The following is a 22,486-nucleotide window of genomic DNA, read 5'->3' on the forward strand; positions in this document are numbered from 1 at the left end:
CTGATATGTATTTCTGAGCACTTTGAAATAAATGTTTTCTAATATATTGCCGTCTTCTTCTTTCGTGTAATGTCAGATGTCCAGCTCGGTGTCGCGTAGCCATGCCCGCATCTCTGGTCCTAGGTCGAAGTGGCTGGCTTCAGAGGGTGGTCCATATAAGGGGCAGATGTTGATTATATGGTCGGCGGTCTGCTCAGGGTCACCACACTCGCATGCCGCACTGTCCGCCAAGCCCCACGTCTTCATTGATGACCCAAGACGACCGACCCCAGTCCGTAGGCGGTTCAGCGTGGTCCATTGCCGGCGTGGTAGGTCGTCTCCTCCAATGGCGCCATCTCCTGAATAGCTTTATGACCCTCAAGGAACTGTTTAATGCATGCCTGATGATTTTCTAGATCACGGACACTGCCAAAGGCGTCTAAAAATGTTCAGTACTTGATTATGTCTTACGTTTTGACTAATGCTAGACGCCAGTTTTCGATTACTACTGAACGTTCTGGACAGAGGGAAATGTTTTGCCTAACAAAGAAATGGTTGGAAGCATGATTACACTAAGAATATGATGACGTAAGCAAGTACATGGAGTATCAAAAGAACAAACAAATAAAAACATGGTAAGTGTGAGTACAAATTTTGCATAGTCAGTGAACATCAATAAATTGATGATGTCAAAACCAAAAGCTCACATAATCCCGTACAAAATGACAAAATTGAAAGAATGATGAATGGGTGGTGTGCGACAGTGGGCGAAGTCGATGTATGTGCAAGAATGGTTTACAGGAAGGACACATGGAGATAAAACCGGTAACACACAAATTAAGCATGCACTTATCCCTTGATGTTATTGTTATGCAAATGAAGTGCAGGTGTTTTGGGGGGAGGGGCTGTACGTGTCATGGGGGAAGGGGGTGCAGGTGTTTTAGGTGGGAGGGGCTGCAAGTGTTGTGGGGGAGGTGCTGCAGTGTCACTAAGATAACACCTTTCTTCAGACATTTTGTCTCCAAAAAAAAAAAAACATATAATCTGCAAGTTCAAAATTGCTGCCTTTGTAAATAGTTCAACTTAAATCTCAGTATACCAAAGTACTAAAGTATACTTTACTTCAATTTAAATCTTAGACAAACTTTATTGTCATTTTGTAAACACACGCTGCACACAAAAACGAAATTACGTTATTTCAACTAGATAAAAAGTGATATTTCTATATAAATGTGAAATAAGATAAAGAAAATAAATAAGATACTAAATTTCAAACATGTCCCAACATAACACCTTTCTTCAGACATTCTGTCTCCAAAAAAAAAACCACACCTAAGCCTCCCCTCACAACTGCAGTCAGTTTTTCTCCCCTTACGAATATTGTCCTCTAGTGTTATCTTAGTGACACTGCACCTCTCCACCTCGTTTTTTTTTTTCCCTATGCGAATGCCGCCCTCTAGTGTTATCTTAGTGACACTGCACCTCTCCATCTCAATGTTTTTTTTTTTCCTATGCGAATGCCGCCCTCTAGTGTTATCTTAGTGACACTGCAGCACTAAGGGGCTGCAAGTGTTGTGGGGGAGGTGCTGCAGTGTCACTAAGATAACACCTTTCTTCAGACATTTTGTCTCCAAAAAAAAAAAAAAAACCCATATAATCTGCAAGTTCAAAATCGCTGCCTTTGTAAATAGTTCAACTTAAATCTCAGTATACCAAAGTACTAAAGTATACTTTACTTCAACTTAAATCTTAGACAAACTTTATTGTCATTTTGTAAACACACGCTGCACACAAAAACGAAATTACGTTATTTCAACTAGATAAAAAGTGATATTTCTATATAAATGTGAAATAAGATAAAGAAAATAAATAAGATACTAAATTTCAAACATGTCCCAACATAACACCTTTCTTCAGACATTCTGTCTCCAAAAAAAAAAACACACCTAAGCCTCCCCTCACAACTGCAGTCAGTTTTTCTCCCCTTACGAATACTGTCCTCTAGTGTTATCTTAGTGACACTGCACCTCTCCACCTCGTTTTTTTTTTCCTCCCTATGCGAATGCCGCCCTCTAGTGTTATCTTGGTGACACTGCACCTCTCCATCTCAATGTTTTTTTTTTCCTATGCGAATGCCGCCCTCTAGTGTTATCTTAGTGACACTGCAGCACCTCCCCCACAACACTTGCAGCCCCTCCCCCCTAAAACACCTGCACCCCTTCCCCCATGACACTTACAGCCCCTCCCCCCAAAACACCTGCACTTCATTTGCATAACAATAACATCAAGGGATAAGTGCATGCTTAATTTGTGTGTCCGGTAGAAGTGCCAGCGGAAGAGCGGCAGGGGGAAAACAACCAAGAACCCGGCCAAAGGTGATCGCCAAGGCCGAAAGACGGGATGGAAAACAACAGCCCCCACACACACCGAATCACCCATAATCAGCACCCAACCCCACGGAACCAGTTCTCACCTAACCAGCACCCACTCCCATGGAATCAAACTCTCCTGTGAACTTGCCACCCCCCCTGACTCGTCACCTATCAAACTCGGCCCACACTGGCATGTGCAACTGAATATTAGCTGACCAAAGAACCTTGAACGTTGCCTTTTCTGAATGGAGACTTTCTGCTCTTGAGCATGGTCTCACGAAAGGCTCAGCGCTGTATTGTACTTTCCTGAAAACAGAGCTTTCTTAACAAGGATTGTGATGAAACTCAACCAACCTGTGTAAGTCTAAATTTTGTTTCGGTGTCTTAGCCTTTTCCTAAAACTGAAGAAATAAAACGAGCACGTGGTGAGTAAATTGGATAACAGTGATTGGCTATGGCTTTTGCCGTGAGGCGTGGATAGCGCGCTTCCCAAATTGTGGACCAAATCCAACAAGGCCAAAGAGTCAAGTCGGTCCTGGGAAGCCTGCGAGTCTCAGCATGACAACTGTCAAATCACTGTCATCTTCCACTAGGCCGTGGAGGGCAAACCTTTCACAAAACAAAACATTTAGACCTGAGAGTAAGGTCAAGCGGACCGTATTTACCTTCATTTCTTGAGGGGAAACGCATTTAAAGAATACTTTTAATGTGTCACCACTGGTGCAGTATTCTGCCAAATATTGCATGCAATTTTGGAACAATTGATGTTTTCTATCCATATAGTTCAGGTACAAGATGATAGCGTTAATATGACCCAAAATATTAATTCAAGCATGACATTTGTAATGTCGTGTCAGCAAAACAAGAGCTCCGACTACGCTAAGACACTTAGAACTACAGCACTGTCACGAAACCAGAATTAGCCCAGCCCGAGTTTTCAGTGACTCAACTCTACAATTTACTTTAGTTAGCTTAATTGCCTCTTAGCTGTTAGATGTGCTATATTCTCAGTCAAGGCAGACATTTTTGCTCATGCTCTGCTACACTTGCAAGAGACTGTAGGAGGCTCAACACAGAATGAAGAAAGCGGCAATTTAGATCGTGCAATAGAAACAACTTTGTGACTTTGCTCTTTGTACTTTTGAAAGCAGCTCGAGCTGAGATTCTGCACACGCCTTAAGGGTGTAATAACTAATGCCTCTGCATCACTTCACTTGAAGAAGCTCATCTAGGGAAAATACTAGCTTTATTGTAGGCATGATTGGAATAATACACACAAAACAACATTGGCTGAAAGTTGATTTGGTGTTTTTATTTTCTTTCGTAGCAGACATTGGAGCCAACGTGTTGTCGCTATCGCTCGCTCGCTCTGAATGAATGAATGAATGAATGAAGTGAAGGCTGGCCTGGCTGAAATGATGTTGAACAAGCACAAGGACATGGATGCTGCTTTTCAAAGGAGGAAGACATGCGTTGAAAACCAACTATGGGCACACCATTTTAGAGGCTGAAGGAGGCCTTGGATATTAAGTGAGTTTGTCTCATGGCGGGTTTACTTCGAAAATTTGGATTAAAAAAAAAAACTCAGCCAAGTCATCAGAAAGTATGTACAGTTATGGTGTGTGCCAAGGTCTTTCAAAGACATTGTAGGGAAGTATGTGCGCCACAAAAGTTGTGCGTGTGCCCATACTCGCCACTTTCACTCCCACAAAAGTGCTGCCACAAGACCCCCCCCTTGGTCTCATTCGGCCATCCGCCGGTAGAAGTAGAGGTAACCCAGGTCCTTGGGAGGTTTCTCGGAGGCACACACCTTCTGGTCGTTGAAGATGACCCACCTGTCAGACACAGACATATGAAGCTATGATTATTCCAAAAAGAAATACATGAGAATGTATAATATGCTATCAAAATAAAAAGAATTCTGTGGTCTTAAACAACACTCAAGTGTAATGAATGTCTTTAGAGGCCTTGATTTACTAGATCAGGATATTTTTTAAATCAGTGGTCCCCAACAACCGGGCCGCGGACCGGTACCGGTCCGTGGGTCACTTGGTACCGGGCCGCGGAGCCGCACAGGAAAAAAAGAAAAAAAAAATGGTTTTTTTTTTTTTTTTTTCATTGACGATCAATTCATTCAGGTTAAGACGCTCGTCCCGGTCAGGTGACATGTTTCCCCAGTCGAGCCCGCAAAGCTAGCAAAAATGAGTAAGAATTTATTTTGAAAAATATAAAAAATTTGGCGAATCTCTCTCAATTACATCTGTCGGTGCATCTGAAAAATAAGGACTCCTGACAGAGGGCGCTCGTCTCGGTCACGTGACATGTCACCACAGTCAAGCCCGCGAGGCAAGCAAAAATGAGCAAGAAACAGAGAAGTTTGGAAAGCTTCTTCGGAAAGGGGAAAAACGTCCAATGAGGACACTGAAGAAGAAGAGGCTACGACTTCTAAGACAAGGAAAGCTGCATTTAAAAGAACCTTTCTGGAGTCCTACTTAAAATATGGATTTATCGCCACAGGTGACTCTGACGCGCCAAGTGCACTCCGCATATGTGGCGAAAGGCTAGCTAACGAGGCAATGAAGCCTTCAACCCTGCTTCGGCACATGGAGATCAAGCATCCTGCATTTAAAGACAAACCTTAACCACTTCGGGTGTCATTGTCTCCGATTACGCCTAGATGGGAACCGCTCATTTCTGAGAAAAGAGCTCGGTGGTCCCGCTAATTCAACGTTTTATTTTTATGTGGTTTATATTTGTTTTTATGCTTATATTTGTTTTTTGTCGTAGCACTTTATTTCATCCTATATGTATATATAAATATTTAAATAATATGTAAATATATTTATTTATATAAAGGCCGGTCCGCGAAAATATTTCTGACACGTAACCGTCCCGTGGTGCAAAAAAGGTTGGGGACCACTGTTTTAAATAACTACACAGCGCCCTCTGCAGGTATTAAGTATAAAAAAGTCATTTGAGTCTTTATGATCCATGAATACGCTTCGTCCTCCATAGTCTGGCAATTAGGTGCCATGGCAGACCGACAATGATGTCCTGGTCGATTTTGACATTTGACCCCCACGTAGTTCCAGAAGGTCGGGGGTTTTGTTTTCATGGGGCTGGAGGCTGCTAGAATGCGCACGTGGAAAAAAAGGTGCCCACGAGTGAGATCATTTGCGGACACTTACTGCTGATCCTTCTTGATATGACAGACGTAATGGCCGCACATTGTGCTCGTGCCCATGTGGCTGATGAAGGCAAACAGTTCGTATTCTGAAAAAGACCACAAGAGAACATCAATCATCATGTCATGATTTGCCCAAAGAAAAAAAACAAATTTTTTTTGGGGGGGGGGGGAGTATTTGACCCAAACCCCCCAGCCCCACCCCAACCACTCACTGCCTGGTCCATCTCTGACGCAAGGCCCCGGCGGAGGCTCCCGAGAGGCCTCGCTCTCGCCAGCCGAGCGTCCACCTTCAGAAACCTCCATCGACTCCAGGTCGTCCAGGTGCGAGAAGATCCAGTCCACGGCCCGCTCCAGAGTATTGCTCTGACAAACACGTGATATTGTACAAATGACTTAACTTCAAGTAGTTTCATTCATTCAACAGAAAAAGGTGCAAACAAGTTGCTGAGTAAAAACTCACTAGTTTGAATTCAGATTGCATTTGCTCAGTATGTCTGGATAACACTGTTTATTTTCTACCTGGCGGGGTAGCACGAGTGGCTCAGTGTGCGAGCGTAAGCGCGAGAGCCGTGGCTGACGGCAACCTTTGCTTGGGCCAGCGACTGTGTGCCTTACTTTGAAGAAACAACCAAATTGGCACTACTTTCCCAAACGCGGGGGCACCAGATGACTTGATGAAGCTTTATGTTGTGCGAATGCGCGCCTCTAACCGTCGCTCGAAGCGCTTTGGTGGCTTGCTCTCGGCTGAAGCCCATGGAGACGATGGTTGCCAGGTGCTCCTCAGAGACGCTCTCCATCGTCGGCGTGGTGCCGCCGCTGCAGCCCGGCAGGACCAAGGGGGCGGAGAAGTCTGCGGGCCAAAGGAAAAGGAGAGGACGGCACGGCTTGAGCGATATGCTCGAAAGCGCCAGAGCCCCGCCCGCAGACCATTGGCTTGCTCGGCGCACCTGGATCGTCCATGTGGCCCATCACCCAGTTCATGGCTGAGTCGATGCCGGTGTTGCCGGTGTAGTAGACTGCTTTGCGGCACGCCTCCAGAGGGAATCCCATGTCGCAGAGCTGTGACACGGTGGAGTCGTCAAGGACCGGCGCTGAGGAATGTTGAAAGGCTGAATTACTTTGAGGACTTGATTGTTGAGCCAAATCAAATTAAAATACTGACACGTTTCCTCATATGGTGGCTGGAGATAGCGATTAACTTAACCTCAGAAGGGGCGATACGAAACAATGTGCCAATGTTGTTTTGGGAGCAATTGTGATCATGCCCACTGGTCTCACCCTGTGCCTGCATCATACTGCTCTCATGTGGACAAAAAAAACACCAAGAGGAGCAGCACAACGGCCATTGAAGTGAAGTGAAAAATGTGGCCAAAACTGTCCATTTTGACTCAATCCAATTGTGTCACTTTGGAAGGGTGAATTAAGTACGATACTGTCGTGCTATTAAAAAACACATTTTTGGACCACGTGGGGATAGACTAGAGCCGTTTGCAATCCTTTCCACGAGGAAATGATGATTTGTGATATGAATGGTTCAAGTTGCTACAGGAATTCAACTTGTAAGTAAAGCTACTACTGCAGTATTCAAATATGTAAGGCAAGGTAATCTTTGTCGAAAACGGAGTGGATAAAATGTTGGCCACTATTTGGTAGAAATACGACGAATGATACAACAAACCAACCCTCCCTCGCCGACATGATGGAAAAGTGAAGAACTGAAGCAAGATGAGGACGTCAAAGGCAGAAAAGCAAGAAAAAGAGGAAAAGCCGAGCAGTCCCGTATGAGAGACAAGGAGCAGAAATGACAGACTGACACAGCAGTGGGGAGTAGAGAGAGTCGTCTTCCTCGTTGCCATGGGAGCCCAGGATACCTGTAACCTCCGCATCGGGGGTCATGAGTGGGGGCGGGGCCACCTCGGGTAAGAGCTCCTCTCCCCGCCGCTGCCCCGTGGCGCGCAGCGTGCTCAGGTCCAGTGTGTCGGGCACCTCGATGCTCACGTCTGCGCGGAGAATGTCTGTGAGGCGGCTTCCGTGGCTAAGCCAACTCAGGAAAAGTGCTCTCTTTGCTCACCCAGTTTCTTGGGGACCCAGTCAAGGCCAAACGTGAACTTCTTAATCTGAATAATCAGGTGGTCGGGGAATGAGGCGAATCGGGTTGTTCTGACACAACAAAAGCGGTCAACTCAGTGTAAACAATCCAATTTGGAGTGCCGCTGCACGCGTACTTGGTGGCGGTGGTCTTGGCCTGCACGGCGGAGCTCCAGAAGTCGGTGAGCAATTCGGGCTCGCTGAGGGCCGCCAAGCAAACCGCAAAGGGGATTTGCGCTCGCACGGGCATGACCGTTGAGTCACCGTTCTCGCGCTGGCGCTCTGCCTCCTGCAGCTCGTCTGTTGGGCGGATGTTAATACAAAATAAAAGATACTTTTGGATTCTGATCACTCGAGTGGTCCTTGTTTTCGCCGTTCTTGCAAGTGGCCACAGAGAGACAAATATGTTTGCACCTGGAAAGCACGCCATCATATTCAAGTGCACCGGCTCACCTATGTTACTGGCCTGCTCCATGGGCACGGGCAGCTGGATGATGTAATCCACCCGCTGCGTGTACTTGGCCTTTTGGGACTGCTGACACACAATCCTCTCCTCCACCAGGAACCTGAAGGCTTCGGACGGGTTGGGCCCCAAGCGGCAATTTCTCTACAGTCCAAAGAAAGTCACAAGATAAGAAGGAGGAAAGGAGGGCAGGTGGGTGGGGGTGGAAATAGTGTCTGGGGTGCTCAAACCTACCTCCACCATGTTTATGAAGTGCAATAAAAACTCCTGAGCATCCTGCTGTCGATTGGTGGAGAACTCCGGGTGGTTCCGGCCAACGAGTGCTTTAAACATTCTCGGCGCTATGCCAATTTGGTAGTCCTGGAAGTCAGTGAGAACGCATGAGCAAAACATTATTGGCTGAGACCAAGCCATTTTTGTCGTCTTGACCTTGGGCTCGGCTGCACCATTTTCTCCCCCGAGCTCCGGCGCCGGTTTGGAATAGTCTCCCGACAACAGGCTGTAGCCCAGTTTGGCTCTGCGATAGACAACAGATTTTGTCACGGTTAAATTAGACGTGGCACGGACACAATTGAGAGATGCTCACACTTGGGTTTTGAAGTCTTGGGTGGGGTCACTCGGGGCCTCATCTATTATCTTGTTGATGTTGGACACGTACCTGGAATGGAATAGCTTTGCAAAGTTATCCTCTTGCCACTGCGGATTGCCTATGCGCAGCTGTTGTGCTTTGAACGTAAACACGGCTCAGTGCAGCTCTAAAGCAAATGTTCAGCTTCATTTTCAGTCAAGGACGGATACGAACTTGTTGTGGAAGTCCGGAACGGTGAAGAGCACTTGCATGACGGAGTTGAGGTAGCAGCTGTTGCCCAGGTTCTTCATGCCGGTCAGGCCGGGCCCGTACAGCGGACGCAGGGCGGTGCCGGACTCTTGGATCACCTCCCACTCCCCAACGCGCTGGTTCACGGCAATCTCCAACTCCGTCATGGTCCGCTCAGTCTGGAAAAGGCCTCACGCGAGTGGGAACAGCGTCGCTAAGGCCACATGCCGAGTGCACTTTTACCTTCTCCATGGTCATCATGTTGATGCCAAAGTGGGAAAGATGCTCCGGTAACTTGGAGTCCAGCACCATGTCGTCCTCGTCGTAAGAATAAACATCTGGAGAGGGAAACTGACCGGGTGAATTGAATTCTTTCGACTGGGCGTGGTGGTCTCACCAGCTCCGTCCGGGGTGATTGTCCCCAGTTTGACGGCCAGCGGGTATCCTGTCTCCTGGAAGTAGAGCAGGGCGTGGTTGTTTCCCCCCGAGCCGTCGTAGTATCTGCGACCGCAGAGAATCTTGCCGTCCGTCAGGTTCAACCAGAGATTCTCCTGGAGGCCGCACACTTCGCAGCGCCAGCCACTATCGCACCGAGGAACACTCATGACGACAGGCAACTGAGCGAAGGAGGCTGGCGGCGGCAATGTCAAGGCTCACCTGGGTGGGATCTTGACTCCGTTGTCAAGCTGCTTGAGGTCGGCGGCGTATCCCGACTCCTGTCTCACCTCGCCGTCCCACTGTTGCACTTGCAAGGTGTGAGACACGGAGTCAGCGGCAATGATGCCCGTCATTGACAGGGATACCTTTGCAGGGCGCGGGTAAAAAGAGCAGATGAGCTAACAAAAGTCAAGTTGACTTGAATTCATTCCCTAATCAAGCTCTGCTGACACGTACGGCAATGCCACCTCACATCCTTCAAATTGAGGTAAGCGGAAATATGTCAAGCGACCGCTGAGCCAGGGCGCAGCCACAAGAAATGCCAACCCGCACGCACAAAACACATTAAGAGCACCTCACAATAGCTCACCCGCTCTTTAACAACGTCGGGCATGGCTTCAAGTTCCTCCGATGTGACTTCCTGTCTTTCGGGAAAGATGACAACCTTGTAGTCCTCCTCGTAGTGCTCCTGCTCCACATCGAACCCACCTTCGACCCCTGGGAAAATATGATGATCGATAAGCTGAAAATGTATTTACAACAGCACCTTGAAAATCCACCAACATTTAGGGGGGGGAGGCAATGTACTTTAAATGTAGTAAAAATGTCGTAAAGCGTCACGTACGTTAACATGGCTGCCTGCGTACCTCACAAGAATGAACTGCATGCTTTGCTTTTGGCGTTGGCTTTTCGGAAACGTGTGAGAGATGAATGTTGATTTTATTAAGTGAGGTTTGATGCCAGTGGTTTTGTATTGCTAGGTTTCCATTTCCCGAATTCAAATTCCAATAGATTGGCCAGTAATGATCAGGTTTAGGCATTCCATCTTTGGTTTCTGGTTCAAGCTTAACTGTTGCGTACGCAATTATTTAGCCATAAGCTTAACTGTTGCGTACACACTTATTTAGCCATAACCAGAAAATGGATGGATAATATGAAATTTAAGAGGTGGCACCTGATGATTCGCAGTTGAAGTGTGAATCTGCATTGTTGTCGGGGGGGTTTCCGCGGATAATATGACATTGATCCCACATTTTGTCAACCTTCAAAGTATGACTCTACTTTATACCAAAGATGCTCCCGTTTTTCACCTATTGCCAATCTAGTGGGCTTCTTCTTGGGCGGGTGTCCGGATCCAGAATTATTTTCATCTTCTTTCTGGCAGAGAAAAGAAATGGCTGACAATTGTGTCACTCGTACAGAAACAGGCACGTGAGGACACGAAATGTGTGTCTACCTTGGTGGTCTTACGAGTCTTTGTGATGTGCAAGTAAGCCCTCTGGCCAGTCCGAGCGTGGTGCTTGTCCACATACTGACTTCCGAATCCCAGGAAGCTGTTCATACACACGTATAAGCCTCCCTCGCTTTCCTGGGAAATAAAATCCAGACATTTTATTAGACACTTGAAAGATCTCCTCCCGCATCACCAATAGACGTTGAGAAGAAGTTGGCAGCGATGTTGCTAACTTCACGTCAGTCAACCGGTCCCAATGAAAACTAGCAAGAAAACTCCAAATATGTCATGTTAATGTTTTCAAGTGGAATATACTGACAGCAGAAAATCAGAAAAGCTCGAACATGAGAGTTTAACTCACGGAATTCCGGCTGCAAGCTAACATGCTAAGGCAGCTAAATTACACCATTACGCTTAAGGCGCTCCATTAGCTTAGCTTAACGTTCACTGTCTAGTTTAAGGGACATTTGAGGTAAATGAAGCACGACATTTGTGTTTAACATTCCGTTCTAATGAAACAAAACAGAGACGACAGGCAGCGTGGAACGATCGAGCGCCGTTCCTCTTGGTTGGAAAACGAACAGAAAGCGAACGAGAGAGGCTGTTGCTCACCGGAGAGGAAAATGACAAGGCGCATTCATCTTTGTGGACGCGGTCCCCGGGCTTCGGCACCCGAATTGTGGACAAAACCGACATCAAAACCTCGCTGACGTCCGACATAACAAGCTAGCTGGTGCCGATGTTCGGAAAGTAAGCGTGAGTCCACCGGCTCGGAGTTAGAGTTTGTCGCAAGAGCCCGTCAAACGCTGCGTATGGTTGGCTTGAATGAACCATGAGACGATGCCGCCTTGTGTTGTGGGAAGGCCGTGAACACAGCTGCCTCGCAGATACTACCGTAACTACTACAATACACGCATCCTCCTCCAAAACAAATACCCTGTTTTTAAAGATTAAATGCTCATATTTTTCTATCCATATGGATAGAAGACACATATGTGTCTTTCGTTTTAATAAAACGGTGACACCTGTGCTCAATGTTAGCGGCTACTCTATACTACGTAACAGAGAGTTCAAAATATCTCTTGATTGCATTGTGGGATATTTACGGTATAAGTATCACCGTAACTATTGCAATACCAGCCACTACCTTCAATTGAGAGGCGTATGTAGTTTTGAAGTCAATCTTGCGCATATTTTCTTATCCCTAATCCCTGACTACAACATGACTACGTGTAGTTGAAAACAAGAGTTGGTTCAGTTTTGTTATGGTTACGGTAATAGAACGAACACGCACGAACCTAAAACCTCTTGAGTGGGGTCCAGTTTTTTTTTTATATATAATTTGTTTTAATCCTGAAAATGAGCATGCAATGAAGACCTTTGAGTTTAAAATGTTAGCTGCTTTTTCTGCTTCTTTTTATTATTGCAACGTTGCAGCCAGCGGCTATTTGTCACATCAACAGAGTTGCCTATCAGCTGCTCGCACTGGCACCACGGCCAGGCAGATAGCGGACGAAGGAGAGGCTGGCTGAGTCAGGCTGGTGAGCAGGCGAGCTGGCAGGCTGGCAGGCAGGCAGGCAGGCAGGCAGGCAGGCAGGCAGGCAGGCAGGCAGGCAGGCAGGCAGGCAGGCAGGCAGGCAGGCGGGCAGGCGGGCAGGCGGGCAGGCGGGCAGGCGGGCGGGCGGGCGGGCAGGCGGGCGGGCGGGCGGGCAGGCAGGCAGGCAGGCAGGCAGGCAGGCAGGCAGGCAGGCAGGCAGGCAGGCAGGCAGGCAGGCGAACGGCGACGCCTCCCACCCTCACCCTGAGCGAGAAAACACTCCCCGCCCTTACTGACACCGACGGCCACCAATTCTGGATGGGTGCGACTCTGTCGTCGCCGTCGCCTTGCAGTCGGCCAGCCGGCAGCTTCTCGTGAGGCCGAGACAAGCCCAGCGAAGACGACGAGCCCAGGCGCATATGTAAGTTTACTTGCTTGCTTTTTTTTTTGCTTGCTTGCTTGCTTCCTCCTCCTCTCACTCTTTCTCTCTGCGCCCTCTTGATAAGCTCTTCCTGTTCCTGTTTTCATCGCGTTTCTTGTCATGTTGTCATAAGTGTGTGTGTGTTTGTGGGTGTGCGCGTGTGTGTGGTAGTGGTGGTGGTGGTCACGTGAGCGTGTGTTAAAACATTCGAATGTTCAGGAGAGGAAAGATGATTTCATAGTTTGGCAAGCGGCAACAACAAGTATCCAACAAAACACGATAGTTGGGGGGCCTTGATTTACGAGTGGGCTCATTTGCGTGTTTGGCACAGACGAGCTGTCAAACTGACATTGATGAACCCGTGGGTGAACACTTTGACACGTTTCCCATCTTTTGCATGAAAAAAAAACTGTCATTGTGAGCAAATTGGGGTCTGAGAGCATATTTCCTGTGGCCAACGCAGCGAAAACGTGCGTGCCAATCGGTCGAGCGTTTCCGTGCACGTTCGCCAGTTGCACTGCCGTGGGACCTTGTGGCAGCCATGGAGGGTTGAAGGCGTGAGAACCGCTCCATAATGGAGCGTTATATCGCATGCGCGCTTCAGACCCAATGCGAAATATCGCGTCCGAACGTCGTTTGTATTTTGATCTTGTTCCTTCGGTTTGAAATCAAACAATCAGACGTTGACGTACTCACTAGTTTTTGCTTCCAGTCTTGATGTGGCAATTTAAAGACAGTTTGCATTTTTCCTCCCTTCACAAGAGTGCAATGCTGACGCTGTGCTCTCAATATGGCGCGTCGCGAGTACACGTTGAGTCATCCGGCAGCCGTTTGCCCCCAATGAATAACGGCCATTCACGGACGGACGGAGAGCTGGGCCGGCCCGGAACGAGCTCTAAACGTGTGTCTGACGTGCATGTGTTGTTTCTGTGTGTTGAGCAGCCGCGCTGGTCGGCATGCTGCCCCGCTACGCGCCAGCAGGCGGCTACGACCTGCCGGGCTCCAGCGCTGTGCCACTCCTCGCTTACCGGCCTCTGTGCGCTCGGCCGCAGGTGCAGGTGAGCTCCAAGTAACCACGTTGCACAGACGCAAGCTGATGATAGGCGAACCCAAAGGTTTGGATCGGCAAGGAAGCTTTTCTTATGGGGAACGAAAGAAGCGTATTGCACAAGACAAACTGAGGAATGAGCAAAAAGGAGGTTTGCGTTGGTTGAGAAATGTGCAAGTTATTCCAAATTGGGGGAACCCCACGTTTGCCGCCCCGGATTCAGATGCTCTTGCATCCAAACAGTGGCGTAGCCAGGGTTTTTTCCAGCAGGGGCGCGCGCCCACAGGAAAAGAAATCGAACATCACCCATGCCGTTCGCTGATCGCTAAAACAACATCCGGGTCCGGGAGGCAAACGGTGAATGGATAACATCACGCACATAGAATAGCGCAAGCACATTCGCGCAAGACTGAAAGAAAAAAACGGCATGAAAATGAAGAATAGAAAAAGCTCGATTCTTTTCAACCGGGGTGCAGGGAGTCCTAACCGGGGCGCCGCCCCGCCTCGCCGCGGCTTGGCTACGCCACTGCATCCAAAGGCCCCGTTGAGGCCTAAATGTTGAATGTGGTGTCGGCTTTTCTCCAGGCAGGCCAGCCTCCAAGCTGCCGTCCTTTTTCTCGCCATCTTGTCTCTGACGCGGTGCTGAATAATCAACGTGGTGGGCGTCGTCGCTTCACAGCGGCATCCGCTTTCACAATGCCGCCCGGCAAACGAAATCTGATACAGCCCGACATGTTGTAGCTCTTTATCTGTGTCTTGGTGCCAACTTTGATCCAATTCCATTTCTGTATTTATTCTGAGTCGGGCCTCCTTGGGATGTGTTTGTGATGCGAGCCCCGTCTGGACAGTGGCCATTGTTTTTAGTTTTAGCATTGGCTTCATTCGACGTTGTTGGCATTGCCGTGCGAGAGACGAGTTACCAGTGTCCAAATCTCCTTTTGGTAAAAGACAAAGGGAATTACCGAAGGTTTGGCAATCATTGCTTGTGAACTCCTTGTCAAGGACTTGAGGCTAACAAAGACAAGGCTAACAATTAGCATCAAGGTGGCCGCGTGCCCCGCCTCCACCTCATGTTTGTTTGCACTAACGGCCTGTTTGCTGAAATAGCGCCATGGGACAAACTGGTTTCTCACAGTGCACACAAACACAAAGAAGGGAAAAAATAGAGCACTGGAGAAAGACGAGAGGGGCTATTGTTCAGGAAATAAACCCCCGGGCTTTGTGGGCACGCGCACTCCACTGCTTCCCGCCAGCAAATGAAAGACAAAAAGTGGCTAACTGCATATGAATTGAAGAGAAAACGTGCCTTTGTCAGGCAGCAATTAGCATTAGCCGTACGTCGATGGCCTCGACTCGGCCAGCCTCTCGTGCCTCTCTGGCGTTGCTGAGCCAATGCTCGGTCTTGACTCGCCACGAGCAGCCAGCCGGCCAGCTTTGTCTCTGTGGGCAAAAAGTGGTCCCGTGCTAGTTCAGAAGCCCCTTGCGGTGTTTCTGCCACAAAGGCCTATGGAATGAAACTTGGCTGGGCTTGACGTGCCACTCATGTTTTTCTGGCTCAGGTGGAGTCGTCGCCCATGAAGACAACGTGGTACTGTCCTCTGGATGCGGTGAGGATGCCGACCACTCTTTTGGCTGCTGTAAAGAAAACTAAAACGCTAGATGATAAATATTCGTCTTGCGATACCAATCAAAAGCAGCAGTTATGTGCGTTCCGCAACGAGCAGCATTAACATGCGTGCGTGTCTTGTGCGTGCAGTCCACAGTCGCGGAAGAGGAAGAGGATGGACTCATCTACACGGTGGTGGTCAAACAAGTGGCTGGCTCGCCCACGGTAAGAGACAGCATGTGTATACTGCAGATATCTGCATGGGAGAGCCTTTTCGTAGTGGTTTGGAAGTGGAACAGAGGTTTAAACATGAGAAAAAAAGGTCTGCGTGCATGAGTGCGTGCGTGCCGTGAACTGGGTAAAAGCCTTTCAGTTGTGTGTGTGAGCAAAGTCTGAGTGTGTGAGAGCATTATACTCCTGTGAGAGGTAATTAGTGTGTTGTTTTGGTTTGTCCTTGCGTTTGCAGTCGTGCGTTTCCCGCAGCAAGTATGTGAAGGCAGGCACGGAAGACAAACTGACGCTACACCTGCTGCACTCTTTCGCGCTGGGCGACCCGTCCTTTGTCGCCATCTTCCTGGCGACCTATCGCTCTTTCAGCACCACGCAGAAAGTGTTGGACGTGCTCACTGACAGGTAGGGCTCCCGTTTCCGTGGCCACACCAGACGTGGCCTCACCTGACCTTTGCTCGGGCAGGTTGGAGCGGCCGCCCAGCCACGCTGACGACGGACAGCCCAGGAAATCCTTCAACAGGTTGCCGCGCATTTGACGCCATAAAGAGTTTCGGTCAACGCCTTGATTTACGAGTCAAAACGGTCTGTGACCTCGCTCGTATTTTAAGCAAGCATTTGGTTGCGTTCTGCCTTCCAAGACACTTCCAATGTACCCCTTGCGGTAAACGGGGGTTGACTGCATTCTGTTCGTGGCCAAGGCAATTGAACGAAGCTCTCTCTGGCAGAGTCAATTTGGTCATTTGGTGAAGGCAAAGTGCTTGCAAGGGTGTCCCTAATATTGTGACCTGTACCGCAGAGCCGTGCGCTCTGTGTTTGCCGCGTGGCTGTCCGAGTACCCCGAGGACTTCCGCGGCCTCCAGGAGCCTTCGCGCCTCCTGCGATTGGCGCCACTTCTTCTTGGAGACTCACCGTCCGCCGCTGAACTTCGCGCTCGCGTTCTCTGCCTGGCTGAGGAGCTCAGTGAGAAAGCCTTGCTGCCCGACGACGCATATCCAGGTTGAGCCTCAGCCCTCCCCCCACCCCAATATCCATCCATCCATCCATTCTCTGTACCGCTTGTCCCCACGGGGTCGTGGACGTGCTGGAGCCTATCCCAACAGTCATGGGGCAGTAGGCGGGGGACACCCTGAACCTATTGCCAGCCAATCGCAGGGCACACAGAGCCGAACAACCATCCGCACTCAACTCACACCTAGGGCAATTTGGAGTGCTCAATCGACCTACCAACCATGTTTTGGGGATGTGGGAGAAAACCGGAGTCCCTGGAGAAAACCCCCTCGGGCACGGGGTAAACATGCAAACTCCACACAGGGAAGGCCTGAAGTGGAATCGAACGCGCATCCTCCTAATTGTGAGGCGGCCGTGCAAACCAGTGCCACTCCTCCCCAAATAATGCAGAATTAAAAATAGGGGCCGATCAAAGTTAAATACTACACGACAAAGTATTTCAAGCAGTCCAAATGTTATGCCTGTAAAGAAGTGATTTATCATTTTTTAATTCATCCGTAGCCTCTCACGCGGGTCAGACCCTGACAGCAAGCATTTTTTGTCCCAGGGGCAGAGGTGAATGTCGCCAGCAGCCCGTCGTCTCGGGATACACATCAGTTCCAGGCCGACGCCATTCTGGGCTTCCCCACGGCCGTCGTGGCCGAGCAGCTCACCCGCATTGAAACGGTGAGAGAAAATGTCTGCCTTGCCGTCTCTCGCTTTTGCGTTACCACTTGCGTGGACTTTGCGCCGTCGGTCTTCATTTGGGATTCTGGAGAAAACGGTTAGACTCGCCGATACTTGGCGCACCTCACCTGTGCCAAACATGTCCGCATGCGTGTAGGATCTGTTCGTGCGCCTGGTGCCGTACCACTGCCTGGGCTCGCTGTGGTCGCAGCGCGACAAGAAAGGCCACGAGGGCGCGTGCTGGTCCGTGCGGGCCACCGTCCGCCAGTTCAACTGTCTGGCCAACGCCGTGCTGGTCTCATGCCTGAGCGGCAGTGCCGGCACACGGAGGCCGGCCAGGCTGCTGGAGAAGTGGATTGCCGTGGCCCAGGTGAGCGCTGGTGCCAACCGGCTTCAGGGCACGGCTTGTCTGTCGTAGCTCTGCCTTGCATTTGCACCTCACACTCACTTTGTTAAGGCGTGTCGCGGCAAGAAGAACTTCTCTTCGCTGTACGCCATCGTGTCGGCCCTGCAGAGCAACCCCATCCACCGCTTGAGGAGGACGTGGCAGGACACCGACAGGTACGGACGTGCGCCTTGACTCTTTTGACTGCATGTGGTTCGGATCATAACGTGATGTCAAATTGTTGTGCGTGCGGCTGTTTGTTTTCCAGGGAGATGATGAAGAAGTACGAGGATCTGTGCGAGATCTTCTCGGACAAGGACAACTACTCGCAGAGCCGAGAATTGCTTAAGGAGGTGATGTGAGAAAAAAAATCCTCTGCATGGAATGACAAATATTTGTGCTGTACAGATGAGCTGAGAGCAGTTGAGACGTCTCACTGGACATGTATCCTTTTGTCTCTCTGTGTGTGTTTATACCGCCCCGCGGTGGCCAAGGTGGGCACATTATAAGGAGCAGAATGGCCTCCCAAAACGCTTGCATTCTTTTGTCTTTGCTGTGAGAAGTTGTCAGCAAGTGCACTATGACGCATTTTTTGGGGGGGTTTGAATCGAGGAATTCGGGGCATTTGCCTTTTGTTTTATGAGGAAAATCGTTTTTTTAAATCACGCCAGCGTCGTGAGTACCAAATGTACCAAATAGCGATTTGCCACTAAATAAATTTTTTCCCCTTTTTGTGTCGAACGTAGGAAGGCACATCCAAGTTTGCCAACCTGGACGAGCACATCACCAGCAAGCGCGCTACCGAGGTGAGCCCAATTCATATCAAATAGCACTTGGGAAAAAAGTAACGGAACCTGATTTGGAGCCAAGATCAGCGCAAAGCTCGCAAAAGGAAAAACGTGCTGGTTTGAAAAGCAGACGGTGTCATGGTCTTGGTGACTTTCTTGTCAGTGGGGCGCGTGCCAGGGCACGGTGCCCTACCTGGGCCAGTTCCTGACCGACCTGACCATGCTGGACACCGCTGTCAAGGGCCGGCTGGAGGTCAGTGCGTCGCCACCTTTGCATGCTTTTCCCGCCTTTGCTGACCTGCGTGGTCCCGTTGCAGAACGGCTACATCAACTTTGACAAGCGCCGACGGGTGAGTGGACGCGTAGTTAGCCAATCTGAGACATGGAGGCCGCGCCCATAATGAGAGACTTTAGGAGCCAGCCACTCTGCAAGCGCGGTCGCAATCTCACGCTCTTTGCACGCTTCAAACCTCTCTGCTTGGATTCCTTTACTGCTCCTCTTTGACAGGAATTTGAGGTTCTAGCTCAAATCCGGCTGCTGCAGTCGTCGTGTAAAAACTGCGCCTTGGTACCGGATGAGGCCTTCCTACGCTGGTACCGCAGTGTTCCCTCGCTAAACGACCAGGAAAGGTAAACTATGTTCAGCAATGACAACAACCCCGCTATGACGCCCCTTTATTTCAGAAAAAGGAGTCGGCCACTCGTGCGTGTTTAGTTACAGACTGTCCAATGAGATCGAAGCACCTTGCGAAGTGGTGCCACAAGCCTGCGGCGGCCTGCCGACAGTCGTCATCACGCAGTGCCCCAAGTAAGTCCGCCTGGCCAAAGCGTCCCGCCTGTCTCGCCGTGTTCTGACACTTGCTTGTGTCCAGCTTCAGCGTGTCCGTGAGTGGCCCGACCGACGCTCCCTCGGATTCGTCCTGGCCCGTCAACAGCCTGCTCTCCAAACTCACCAAGGTGAGTTCGGGCCTCCTTTCGCCAGCGAGCCGAGCGTGCGTCCGCGCCGTCGCCTCCTTGAGGCGGGTCACAGTTGCATCCTTGGACGCTCCTCAACTTTTGGAAGTTTGCGTTGGGCTTTCCTAAAAATATCATTTGGATCCACAAATTGGATTTTAAAATACGTAGCTACAAAATATGCAAGTTTTGACCCCCAAAGAACCCAAAAGGTAGATATTTTGGAGGCAAATTGATAAAAAATCTTGAAATCACAAGTTATGGTGGATCAACGTTTTTTTTTTTTTTTTTTTTTTTTTTTTGAGCATATGAGATCTCCGTCAGTGTCGTGTCTGGATGTGGACACGTCGCCGCCGCTGGCCATCAACTGCTCGGCGGCCTCCCGGTTGGTTCCAGGGACTCCTCCCAAATCCCACCGCCGCTCTGCCTCCTGCGGCAACAACCAGCCTGTCGCCGGCAGCAGGGGTCAGAGTTCGGGCCCCGACATGCGCATTATCAGGATCCGCATGGACCTGCAAGATGGCAACTTGTACCGCAGCATCCTGGTCAGTGGAGCGCAGCGATTGATTGCCATGGCGGCACTGTTGGAATTGTAGTCCAACTTTGTTCGTCCTCAGGTGACGAGCAACGACAAGACACCGGCTGCCATCGGCACGGCACTGGAGAAGCACAATCAGGACCGGGTGCGGGCGTCGGCATACGAGCTGGTTCAACTTCTGCCCGAAGGGAAAGGTGCACCACAGCTCAGACTCGTCCCCCAGGGGCGTGTTTTGGGAGCATACATTGTGCTTTGAGCTCAAGCTGTGTAAAAGCTTAATTTAGACACAAGTAGTGCTTTGCTGCCATCAACAGGCAATCAGAAACCTCCTCTGGGGTCTCAATTATTACCAGCCAATCTCCCGCCGCTTTCTTGTCCTCCTTACGAGTACAAGCTGAAAGTTCCTCAAAGATGCCCAAAAGGTTTTGGTTGTTGTTTCACCACCAAAACATTTATTGAATCGAATTGATTGCTTTTGTACTTCTGAGTTTGTCAGACTCGCCCATGTTTGACTTGGAGTCAAGTCCAGACTAGAGAGACGCCTTGACAACTTTTTCCATGCGTGAGTTACGCGATGACGACTTTTTATTTGCGAAGCCAGCCGTCCATTTCTTGCGGCTATCCGAGTCGAGGACTCTTAACTTTTGAGTGTTGCGGCACAGTTGTTGACTTTGTGTTTGTTTCCTCAGAGTTGCTGATCCCGGCCACGGGCAATGTTTTTTATGCCATGATGCCATCCAGCGTGGACTTCCTGCTGAGGCGCAAAGCTGGCGACACGCCCGCAGGCCAATCGGAACGCAGCGCCGCCGCCACGTATCCTCGAATCAAGGCCAAGGGAAGGAGATTGGCCCGAACTCTCTTTTGATGCCACACCGGCGCAAGCCGCTTTCATTTCAATCTTTTTGGCTTTGTCAATTTATTCCCTGCCCATTTTTTTAGGATCTACTTTGTATTTCTTGTTTCTGTTTTTAAAACAACAGGATGTTTTACAGCTTCCGCTGAATGTACTGTGTTTATTTATTTCATTGTTTTTAAATTTTTAAGTTTATTTTTCTTTCGCTTGGGTTTTTGTTTAGTGGGTGGGGGAGTAACTGTTTCATTTTTTTAAGGTAGACGTCACTGCATTTGACTTTCATTTTGCCACAGCTCCTACCAAATTAAGATGAATCTTTTTTAAGTTAAAGTTTTAAATTTTAATTTGCATTTGTGTGTATCTAATGTCTTATTTTAAACTATGATTTCCAAATTGTGTCTTTCAAAGAGATTATTTGCAAATTCTTGGAGATTTGTTTGGATTTAACTCAAAATGTAATTTTTCCTACATGCTCACAAATTATCCTTTTTTTTTTTTGACTGGGTTGCTTTCCAAATTGTTTGCTTTCTTGAATGTTTTCAATTGGTGCTTTCTGTCAGGGGCCAGTGAGCTCATTGTCTGTTACTGCATAAAAACATGTCTGCTTTTGGGTCCCTTTCTGTACAAAGTGCACCCCCCTGTAAGTATTTCCAATAAATGTCCTATTTTTGCACAGGCAAATGGTGAACTGTAGCTTTTTTGGATCATTATTTTGAATGTATACGTATTTTTCGGACTAAGTCGTATCAGCCATAAAATGCACAATAAAGTGAAAACAAAACATAAGTCGCAGTATAGGTCGCATTTTGGGGGAAATTTATTTGACAAAATCCACCAGAGTATAGGTCGAATTTTGGGGGAAATTTATTTGACAAAATCCAACACCAAATACAGACATGAACCAGCTACAACAGGCTAACGATACGATATGCTAACGTGACATAAACACAAACGAGAAGCTGAGAACGGGCCTGATGTAACATTAAAAGTTATTCAAATAACTATAACATAAAGAACACGTTTATCAAACCATCTGTGTCACTCCAAATCATTAAAGCCATCGATCGCGTTCGTCCTCCTTTATGTAAACAAGTCCGACGTCAGCAGCGCGTTGCAGTTCAAATTTGTCCACAGGCCCATATAATACATAAACTATGTATGATATAATAATATAAACAATTTTATCGAACCAATCTTCGTCTTGTGTCACTTAAAAACAATACATGCGCGCACACACACGCGCACACACAGCTGTTGACTCTGGAAAGACTACGTGCGCCGCTGACGTCAAGACTAGATATATCAAATAAATGTAATATAAAGAACAATTTTAACAAACCATCCGTGACACTCTAAATCAGGGCTGGGCAATTCCGGTTCTCGAGGGCCGATGTCCTGCATGTTTTCTAGGTCTCCCTGCTGCAACACACCTGATACAGTTTATTGTGTGAAGGCGAAGGCCTTCACACATATGTTATTCTACACCATTCTCTATTATTGTGTGAAGGCGAAGGCCTTCACACATATGTTATTCTACACCATTCTCTATTATTGTGTGAAGGCGAAGGCCTTCACACATATGTTATTCTACACCATTCTCTATTATTATTGTGTGAAGGCGAAGGCCTTCACACTTATGTTATTCTACTCCATT

The 22,486-nt window shown here is 48.6% G+C and overlaps 2 protein-coding genes across 14 annotated transcripts; one reads left to right on the forward strand and one right to left on the reverse strand.

Annotated features, from left to right (window-relative positions):
• Positions 1–3,642: 3,642 nt before the first annotated feature.
• Positions 3,643–12,888, reverse strand: usp5 (ubiquitin specific peptidase 5 (isopeptidase T)). 9 transcript variants are annotated; one of them, XM_061288092.1, is made up of 20 exons: positions 12,598–12,753; positions 10,801–10,932; positions 10,655–10,721; positions 9,934–10,061; positions 9,564–9,709; positions 9,304–9,488; positions 9,150–9,244; positions 8,892–9,085; positions 8,676–8,747; positions 8,519–8,606; positions 8,324–8,449; positions 8,080–8,233; positions 7,764–7,926; positions 7,610–7,698; positions 7,353–7,538; positions 6,486–6,629; positions 6,249–6,388; positions 5,751–5,901; positions 5,540–5,624; positions 3,643–4,186 (listed from the first exon to the last, which is right to left on the reverse strand). In XM_061288092.1, the coding sequence occupies exons 1-20, from the start codon at positions 12,751–12,753 to the stop codon at positions 4,093–4,095; spliced, it is 2,595 nt and encodes an 864-aa protein (XP_061144076.1). In that variant the 3' UTR covers positions 3,643–4,092. The 9 variants fall into 9 exon arrangements, with proteins under 9 accessions (XP_061144076.1, XP_061144078.1, XP_061144077.1 ...); XM_061288094.1 differs by having other exon boundaries at positions 7,410–7,538; positions 12,598–12,726; XM_061288093.1 differs by lacking the exon at positions 12,598–12,753 and adding an exon at positions 11,410–12,050.
• rgl2 (ral guanine nucleotide dissociation stimulator-like 2) lies at positions 12,617–21,513 on the forward strand. Of its 5 annotated transcripts, none has more exons than XR_009715894.1 (20): positions 12,617–12,755; positions 13,698–13,813; positions 15,363–15,410; positions 15,560–15,634; positions 15,876–16,042; positions 16,104–16,160; positions 16,437–16,636; positions 17,196–17,314; positions 17,472–17,684; positions 17,772–17,875; positions 17,968–18,052; positions 18,446–18,505; positions 18,651–18,740; positions 18,805–18,837; positions 18,996–19,117; positions 19,203–19,295; positions 19,360–19,444; positions 19,747–19,986; positions 20,059–20,541; positions 20,669–20,807. XR_009715894.1 is itself a non-coding variant. In XM_061288096.1 (20 exons), exons 2-20 carry the CDS (start codon positions 13,712–13,714, stop codon positions 20,842–20,844), a joined length of 2,184 nt encoding a protein of 727 aa, XP_061144080.1. In that variant the 5' UTR covers positions 12,617–12,755; positions 13,698–13,711; the 3' UTR covers positions 20,845–21,513. The 5 variants fall into 5 exon arrangements, 3 of the variants coding, with proteins under 3 accessions (XP_061144080.1, XP_061144082.1, XP_061144081.1); XR_009715896.1 differs by having other exon boundaries at positions 19,766–19,986; positions 20,059–20,173; positions 20,669–20,693; XM_061288096.1 differs by having other exon boundaries at positions 20,059–20,173; positions 20,669–21,513.
• The last annotated feature ends 973 nt before the right edge of the window (positions 21,514–22,486 follow it).

Source organism: Syngnathus typhle, linkage group LG10, assembly GCF_033458585.1.
Source record: "Syngnathus typhle isolate RoL2023-S1 ecotype Sweden linkage group LG10, RoL_Styp_1.0, whole genome shotgun sequence".
NCBI lineage: Eukaryota > Metazoa > Chordata > Actinopteri > Syngnathiformes > Syngnathidae > Syngnathus > Syngnathus typhle.

Coding starts and splice junctions, on each gene's coding strand:
- rgl2 (XM_061288096.1), top strand. CDS start 13,712: ATGCTGCCCCGCTACGCGCCAGCAGGCGGCTACGACCTGCCGGGCTCC. Junction 18,506..18,650: donor CCAGCAAGCGCGCTACCGAG/GTGAGCCCAATT, acceptor CTTTCTTGTCAG/TGGGGCGCGTGCCAGGGCAC. Junction 18,741..18,804: donor CTGTCAAGGGCCGGCTGGAG/GTCAGTGCGTCG, acceptor GTCCCGTTGCAG/AACGGCTACATCAACTTTGA.
- usp5 (XM_061288087.1), bottom strand. CDS start 12,753: ATGCGCCTGGGCTCGTCGTCTTCGCTGGGCTTGTCTCGGCCTCACGAG. Junction 7,699..7,763: donor GCCAAGACCACCGCCACCAA/GTACGCGTGCAG, acceptor TTGTTGTGTCAG/AACAACCCGATTCGCCTCAT. Junction 5,625..5,750: donor CGTCAGAGATGGACCAGGCA/GTGAGTGGTTGG, acceptor GGTCTTTTTCAG/AATACGAACTGTTTGCCTTC.